The 9216-nt window shown below is 39.1% G+C and overlaps 1 protein-coding gene across 1 annotated transcript; it reads right to left on the bottom strand.

The window, feature by feature from the left end:
• Window positions 1–5477: 5477 nt before the first annotated feature.
• Window positions 5478–7319, bottom strand: il10 (interleukin 10). The gene is made up of 5 exons (XM_034685615.1): window positions 6977–7319; window positions 6766–6825; window positions 6474–6638; window positions 5755–5817; window positions 5478–5644 (listed from the first exon to the last, which is right to left on the bottom strand). Exons 1-5 carry the CDS (start codon window positions 7139–7141, stop codon window positions 5534–5536), a joined length of 564 nt encoding a protein of 187 aa, XP_034541506.1. The 5' UTR covers window positions 7142–7319; the 3' UTR covers window positions 5478–5533.
• Window positions 7320–9216: the final 1897 nt, after the last annotated feature.

Raw genomic sequence — 9216 nt, forward strand, 5'->3', positions numbered from 1 at the left:
ACCACTGCAAGCATCATCAGAAGATTTCTCACTACAGAAAGTCTGATTAGATATATATTCAGAAATAAAGCAGTCAGAACTGGTGTTCTGGGTTGGAAACAAACATGCCAGCTTTAACGTCCCTGTGTCATTACTATGTCAGCCCCTGCACAGGGGTGGAGTGTGTAAGGTTCTCAGGTGGCGAGTTGACATCTCAGAGTACTTTGAAGTGGTGTGCCTACCTAATTCTCACACATCTTCTTGACATAGACTAGACAAGAGTCCTGTGGCTGAGACAGACAGAAAAGGTAGACGACTCTTGTAAATGGTAGCGTTTCTTACACGTGCAACACCCATTTCTAATGTTTCAAGTGTGCTGGAAATCTCGTGTTTACTGTCAGGTGCGGCTCTGGGTACCTCGAGGTGGATGTGGTTACTTTGATTTTTCTTCTTTCTGAAAAACATGCTTATATTCTAGGAAGAACTTCCTCATTGTCTTTTTACTAAGTTGACGACACTAAAAAGCTCTGATAGAGAGATTCTTGAGAGAGATTCTTTGTTCTAGATCATTTCACAGTCATATATTCTACAGATTTGTCATTTATTCAAAAGTCTTTGTTTTCAGTTCTTTCGGTTATCATGTGTAATCACAAGCAGATCTGAAACATATATGACATCTGATGAGTAAAAACTTTTAACCCTTATTATGCAAGTTGGTGCCAAATAGAGCTAAAAATAGATTTCTGTTCCTTATGTAACATTTCTAGATCCATATTTGGAAGTAGCCTTAGTGCCACTTGTTCACAATAATGTAGATGACTTATTTCTGATTAGTAATTTGTCTTACACATATCCTTCCCTAGTAAAGAGAGTAAGGTAAGGTGATGAAAGGAAAACGTCCTAACAAGGATTCAAGGAAATAGTAATGCAATGTCCGCCTAATACTCAAATGACATTACAGCCCATATCACAAAGTGTCACTTTTCACTAAAGTATCATCAGATGATGTACATTTAAGGAAAGAATCTCAACATTTTTGTATGACTCACATGTGGGTATAAAAAAACTTCAGTTAATCATTTTTTATGAATCAAAATTATGCGCCAGAACTGATATTTTGTCGACAATGCAATTTTGTATTTCCTTTTCTTGTCGTGGGTGTTTTGAATGACTCGCATGTATGTGTTAACATAATGACATTGAATGTTCCAGCTTGACTCGTGCCAAAAAGTGCAAGAAAGCGAAAAAAAGACACTTGTATAAAATGTATAAATGTATAAAAACATGATTTGTTTTTTAACCCATTTACAGAAGAAGGAACACATCATGCTTACCATTACTATGGAAGGTGTAGAGAGGCTAGTGCTGTGGAGGTCAGGAAGATGGGTTTGAATGTAGCTCCTGTCGTCTCTTTGACTTTCGACTGAATTTTGTCAGTTTTCATTTCAGCAGAGTTCAGCTTGATAAATGCCCTAAAGAAAACATGATAAGACACATGCTTTAAAACCCCTGTATTTGTGGAGGTGGCAATGTGATCCTGTGTGTCTTTTTCAGACTGCGTGTGTTTAGCATGTTCAACAGCAGAATGAAAACATTGAACTTCCTCTCAGGGATAAGACAAGTACAGTGGGGTAAAAAAGTATTTAGTCAGCCCCTGATTTTGCAAGTTCTCCCACTTAGAAAGATGAGAGAGGTCTGTGATTTTCATCAGAGGTACACTTCAACTATGAGAGACAAAATGAGAAAAAAAATCCAGTAAATCACATTGTAGGATTTTTAAAGAATGTATTTGTAAATTATGGTGGAAAATAAGTATTTGGTCAATAACAAAGGTTAAACTCAATACTTTGTAACATAACCTTTGTTGACAATGACAGAGGTCAAACGTTTCCTGTAAGTCTTCACCAGGTTTGCACACACTGTAGCTGGTATTTTGGACCATCCCTCCATTCAGATCTCCTCTAGAGCAGTGATGTTTTGGGGCTGTCGCTGGGCAACACGGACTTTCAACTCCCTCCACAAATGTTCTATGGGGTTGAGGTCTGGAGACTGGCTAGGCCACTCCAGGACCTTGAGATGCTTTTTACAGAACCACTCCTTCGTTGCCCAAGCGGTGTGTTTGGGATCATTGTCATGCTGGAAGACCCAGCCACGTTCCATCTTCAATGCTCTCACTGATGGAAGGAGGTTTTGGCTTAAAATCTCACGATACATGTCCCTGTTCATTCTTCCCTTAACACAGATCAGTCGTCCTGTCCCCTTTGCAGAAAAACAGCCCCAAAGCATGAGGTTTCCACCCCCATGCTTCACAGTAGGTATGGTGTTCTTGGGATGCAACTCAGCATTCTTCTTCCTCCAAACACGACGAGTTGAGATTTTAACCAAAGAGTTCTATTTTGGTTACATCTGACCACATGATATTCTCCCAATCCTCTTCTGGATCATCCATATGCTCTCTGGCAGACTTCAGATGGGCCTGGACATGTACTGGCTTAAGCAGGGGGAAACGCCTGGCGCTGCAGGATTTGAGTCCCTCTCGGCGTAGTGTGTTACTGATGGTAGCCTTTGTTACTTTGGTCCCAGCTCTCTGCAGGTCATTCATCAGGTGATCTCATGATCATTTTGACCCCACGGGATGAGATCTTGCGTGGTGCACCAGATCGAAGGGAGATTATCAATGGTCTTGTATGTGTTCCATTTTCTTACAATTGCTCCCACAGTTGATTTATTCACACTAACCTGCTTGCCTATTGTAGATTCACTCTTCCCAGCCTGGTGCAGTTACACAATTTTCTTCCTGGTGTCCTTGGACAGCTCTTTGGTCTTGGCCATGGTTGTAGTGATGTGTCGCTCGCGAACGGCTCTAAGAGCCGGCTCGTTGAAGTGAACGACGGGAGCCGGCTCCTGACTGGGAGCCGTTTTCGGTTTTTTTTCTCGTCTTTTTCTGTTAAAGCCTCACGTGATTGGTCAAGACATATGGTGGCGTCTTGACCAATTACGTGTCTACATTGAGCAGAACGGGGAGGGGAGAGGTCAGAGACACAGACAGCACAGTGAGCAGCAACAGGAGGGAGACGAGAGGGAGAACGTGCGCGACAGAGAGAACGCACTGGAAAGGTGAGAAAACGAGTGACTGCAGAAAACACAGAAAACTTTAGACACATTTAAAAGGCATAGACTGTTTAAGTGTAGACTGTGTAAAGTGAAAATGTCATCAATCAGGGTCCACAAAAAACCTGCAAAGGCACATTAGAAGTGTCTGTGAAGGTTCTCAGTCATCCAGGTCATGGACATTAGAGCTGTTTATCCATCAGTGCAATAAGTGAAGAATAAAGACAGTGAAGGGAACCTGCTGTTAATGAAGGTGTTTAAAAGTTTATAAATAATAAACATACAATCAGAGATTGGACCTTTTTGTCTAATTGTGATGGGTCTTGTTTTTGTACTTTATAATTTAGTTTCTGTAGAACTCTGCTCCATGTTGAGTATATAAATAAAGCCTTTAAATGATACACATTTCATATAATGTTTTTTACATTAGTAATTCATTTTACATATAATTTTACATTATTTTAGGTAATACATTCATTCAAACAAGAAAAAATCTGAGGAGCCACTTGGGAGCCGAAAGAGCCGGCTCTTTGTAGTGAGCCGAGCCAAAAGAACCGGCTCTCTAAAAAGAGCTGGAATTCCCAACACTACATGGTTGAGTTTGGAGTCTGACTGTTTGAGGCTGTGGACAGGTGTCTTTTATACAGATAACCAGTTCAAACAGGTGCCATTAATACAGGTAACGAGTGGAGGACAGAAGAGCGTCTTAAAGAAGAAGTTACAGGTCTGTGAGAGCCAGAAATCTTGCTTGTTTGTGGGGGACCAAATACTTATTTTCCACCATAATTTACAGATAAATTCTTTAAAAATCCTACAGTGTGATTTCCAGGATTTTTTTTTCTCATTTAGTCTCTCATAGTTGAAGTGTACCTCTGATGAAAATTACAGACCTCTCTCATCTTTCTAAGTGGGATAACTTGCAAAATCAGGGGCTGACTAAATACTTTTTTGCCCCACTGTATGTCTTCTCCTTCCTCTTCTGCAATATTTCACCCCTTATCTCTATAATGATCTTAATGTCACTCCACTATCAAATGTAGCTATTCAAAGAAACTACAGATACCTTTGATTTCCTACTGGACAAAATACAGTTTGAGATATGTCAAAGCATCATCTGAATCAGAATTTTTTTTCTACAGCAATTGTAACATTTGGCTTCAAATGATCTTCAGTGCTAACGGTGTATTATATTAGTTAACTGATTTATTGACAAACTTTGTCCGCCATTTTTCTCACCTCACTTCTAACCCATTCATCCCTGAACACAAGCCTCCAGTCATCACACAGACTTGATCTGACGCAGCATGTTAACAGTTAGACAATTCAAACGTAAACACTTGTTTTAGAAGACTGGAATCTGAATCAGCACTAAAGGAGGAGCTTTTAAAGGAAGATACGGTTTTGATCACCGTGACTTACCTTCAATGAATCTGTGTTTAACATGATAAAGTTAAAATCGTCTCACTCTGTCAGATAACTGTTATGAATGATTTGGTTTTTCTGCGGCGGGGCTCTGTCATCGTATGAATGATGCTATTCAGATCATCCCACGGTGACTGTGGCAGACGGCTGATCAAACGCTGAGTAGTTTCATTATAGAAGCCTGAGTCAAGTCAATAGTCAGCAATCATCTCTTAGCTGTCAGACAAAAATGCATTTACGTGTATTCAAATGAAGACTAACGTATATTTTTGTTTCTATTTTGTTAATCCTTTTATCAGAGTTCAGAAATAAACCTGCAGCTTCATCCCAACTTCTTTTCTCTGAAGAAAGTGACCTATCTGTTATTTAAAAAGGCAAGGTTCTGTTTTTTTTTTTTTTTTAGTTACTTCTTTTTTTTATGTCTGTAAGTGAGATTACTTTTCATGCATGTGCAAGTGTGTGAACATGGCATGAGGATGGGGCTTGCTAGTTACAGTAAGTAAAGATACAGCAGAGCTGCTGGTAAGTCTATATGGGTCACGTTTGAGGTTAGTGCCTTTTGACTTAACACTCGAGTGGTTCCCCACATATAGACTGTAAGACTGCAGGATGTAAAGTGTTCTCTCTCTACCCTGCACACATTCCTAAATAATGGCACACAAAGCACACACAATCTGTAGTAGCTCTATAAAAGTCAAAAGTCATTCATTTAAGATCAAGTCATTTATTTAAAAACACATAAATAAAAAAATACACTTATCTTTAAATAGGAGCATGAATAAATATAAGTTTCTTCAGTGACAGTTTTAGATGAACATGGTCCCAAAACATAAACTTGTCCTCAGGACAAAACATACAGAACTGTCAGAACAACAGAACTCATTTCAACAATGTGAAAAAAGTCATTCATCTCTCTGGCCATGGAAAATAACGGATTGTTTTCAAAGTGCACAATTTGAAATCTATTTTCTCTTTTTCCTAAGAGGAGCAAAGTCACATTTTGATCAGAGTGGTCAGGTCTTCATGCAGAGGCCACAAGATTCCTGTGTCGTTTAGAAGCCAAATATGCTTCAATGTAGTTAAATAGCAGGTCCAGCTCACCCATCGCCTTGTACAGCCCTTTACTTTCCATCTGTGAACACACATGGTTCAGTTTATTTAGTTAATCTGTCAAAGTACAAGTAACATACACATCTGTAAGGCACTCATTTCACCAAGGAAGATGAGGTTAATGGCACTCACCTGGGTGTAAGTAGAGTTTAGAGTTTTGATGTCAAACTGGGTCTTGCAGGAGAAGTAATGCCTCTGTAAGAGTTACAGTAGAAAGATAATGTTAAAACAGTGCTGATCTATTTCATCATTTCTTGAATTTCCCTGATGAGGGTTTGGTCTACAAATTCCTTAGGGTTTGTTCATGGCAGGTCATAGGGTTAGAAACCTGGAAATAGCAGCACATCCTTTCTTCCCCTTTTCAAGAAGAGGATGATGCATAGTAATGTACGCTGCTATTATGATGCTTCTTATGAGCCATCACTGAACACTTTGCCCAGTGTGCCTTAGTCAGCCATTGACCTCATTGGAATATTATAACACTTTTCAGAATAATTCCAAATCAAGGAAATTATGTTGATGGTCTGTTTGTGACAGAAGTTGGCTGGAGCTAAACTTAAGATGCCTTTGTACAAATTTGACTATTTTGCCAAAATAAGAAAAAAACAAGAATCACAAAAGGTAGGTTTTGCTTTTGAAGTTGGAATTTTAACTTGGGGGTTAAATTAAATTCGGTTCCTTTTAAGTACATGACACCAGAAGGTTGATTTAACTCAGTGACAGTAGTTTCTGGTAGAAACACACTGCTGTGCTCTGCACCACGACTTCAAGATTTTACCACTGTGCGCAACAGGCACGTATGGACGTCTTTAATCTGCAGCAGGAGTAACACGTGTTTCAGTTCTACTCACACATCTCGTGACATCACTCTTGAGCCCATCGAAGATCTGCTGTATGGACACCATGTGCGGCTTCAGGTCCCTGGTCTCGTCTGACTCCTCGGCCAGCGCTGTGGGCAGAACTGTGCCGAGATAGAAGTCCAGTATGCTGTTCATGGCGTGGCAAGCGAAGTCACTCTAACAGTGGGGGAGGAAAGGACCGAGCTGTTTACATCATGTCGTTTAACACTTTAGTGCCGTGCACGTTCTTCACTTGACGCCTATCTGCTCCAGTGTGAAAGTTGCACGTTATTTGATGACTTACTTTGAAAGAGTTCTCCACGCTCTGGTCTAGCAGCGCTGTGTCCAAGTCATCGTTTGCTTCCTGCAACAGAAAAAGCTCGTGCTCAGTGTGCTGACAGGCTGACAGGCTGACAGATGAGAATTTCAGCAGCACCTAAAGGTGTTGGAACTCTACCCAGATGATGCTGTACAAGCTGTCTTGTTAATTTGCAGAGGTAAATGTTTTTACTTACGTAGAAGTCTCGGATCTGTGCGTAATCTTGTCTGAGCTGCTTTAGTCGGACGTGGAAGCCGTCCACGAAATGGCAGCAGCGGTTGTTGCACACGGGACTGCAGGTGGCAGTGGTGAAGACAGACAAGGAGACCAGGACGGACAGGAGGAGAGACTGAGGAGTCATAGCTGGTGTAATCTGCAGAGTAAAGTTACAGGTCTTTTGGAGTAAACCTGCTGCTCGTTCAGTGGATGAAGAGTCTCTCTGAATTCAGGATGAATCCTTGGTTGGAGCTTGTTGAAAAGCTGAGTAGAGATCAGTGCACATATTTGAGCTCATAGTGTCCTTATTTATAGCCAAATTAGGACAGATACCTAAGGGAGGAGACTGACTGGAAGATCAATGGTTAAACATGCTTCACACATGCGGGGGATTTTTTATTTCCAAGGTCATGCATTACATATGGGCTGCTCCACCCATGAAATAGGCTGGTATAGATAGAGATCATCATTTCTTACTCTTAAGGAACAAAAATGATACAGCATTAGTGGAATTTTAGAATGACCTCATCTGTTCTGTTGTTTTCTATCTGAACGTTTTTATTATTTCATATTGTGCACATATGTACATTCAATTAACCAATAATAGCAAAAAAACAAAACAAAAAAACAAAACATTCTGTCAGTTACTTTTTACTTTTGCTATTAATATCTGTGTAATTAATGTATTTGGGTAAGTAGGAGTATTACTACACCTTTAGCTAAAATAATAGAATGTTGTGTTTTTTTTTTTATAATTTAATTAAAAAAGTTAAACTTTCATATGATCCATATTCATTGGATGTAAAGTGAAATGTTCAAGCCTTTTAAAAATGAGTTTTAAAGATTTTTGCTTGAAGCTTGTGAAAAACAGAAATCAAGTATCTTTGATTATTCAAATCAAGTCAAAAAAAAAAAAAAGATTTTAAGTACAGAAGTGTCCAACCTCTAAAAAGTATGGTTATTTATAAACATAGGACTTAGTTGGGGCTCAGAAGAATCACTACATCAATGGGCATTGCATTTCAGAATCAGAATCAGATACAGAATCAGCTTTATTGGCCAGGTATGCTTGAACACACAAGGAATTTGACTTAGGTAAACTTTGCTCTCTTTGTACAAGGCATAAGAATAAGACATACAAATAAAAATAAAATAAAATCAATCACATCAGCTATAAATACAAAAAGAACAACAAATAGGCATGACTAATATGTACAGGCTAAAATAATATGATGATAGTGGTGAGTCAGTGGTGAGTAGCAGAGGTAGTTTTTACAGTAAAAAAATAGTAGTTAAATAATAAAATAAATAGATTTGGTGGTAGTTTTGGCTCTGTGGGCAGATGCTTGGTCTTGCTTGTAAAGAAAATCAGCATCTCTATAATGCCCATCAGTAGATGGAAACATGAAGTGCTCTAACCTCTCCTGGTATATATATTTGCATTGTCTTTGAACTTGATACAACATAGTGAACCAACACCAGCAGATGACATGGTGTCCCAAATCATCACAGATCATGGAAACTTCACACTGGACTTCAAACACTTTGGATTCTGTGCCCCTCCACTCTTCCTCCTGACTCTATAGACTCTAGGACCCCAATTTCAAAATGAAATGCTATCTGTACTTAAATCTGACAAAATGACTTGTGACCACTGAGCCACAGTCCTGTTCTTTTTCTCATTAGCCCAGGTAAAATGCTTGATGTTTCCCCTGGCTCATGAACGGATTGATATTTAGAATGTAACAGTTTTAGTCTCTTTCCAGAAGACACTGTGTATGGTGGCTCTTGATGCACACACACCTGCCTCAGTCCACTCCTTGTGAAGCTCTCCCAAGCGCTTGAATTGACTTTTCTTGACAATCCTTTCAAAGTTTCAGCCATCCCTGTTGCTTGTGCACCTGTACCAAAAAATGATTTTCTTCCATTCATGTGATGTTACCCTTCTTATAGGGGGTATTGGATGATCGTCTTCTGGACAACTGTCAAGTCAGTAGCCTTCCCCGTGATTGTTGTTATGTGTGCTGAACTAGACTGAGATATTTTAGGTATTTATATTATTTGAATAATATTTGACTTAAAGTTGTTTTTGAAATATTTTCATTTTTTGAGATATGGTTATGATTAAGCAATAGCTACTAAAATTGAAAAAAAAACCAACTCTTAAAACATTTTAGTTTGCATTTAATGAGTCCAGAGTATATTACATTTTCTCTTTCT

Source organism: Notolabrus celidotus, chromosome 1 (genome assembly GCF_009762535.1).
Source record: "Notolabrus celidotus isolate fNotCel1 chromosome 1, fNotCel1.pri, whole genome shotgun sequence".
NCBI classification, from domain to species: Eukaryota; Metazoa; Chordata; class Actinopteri; order Labriformes; family Labridae; genus Notolabrus; species Notolabrus celidotus.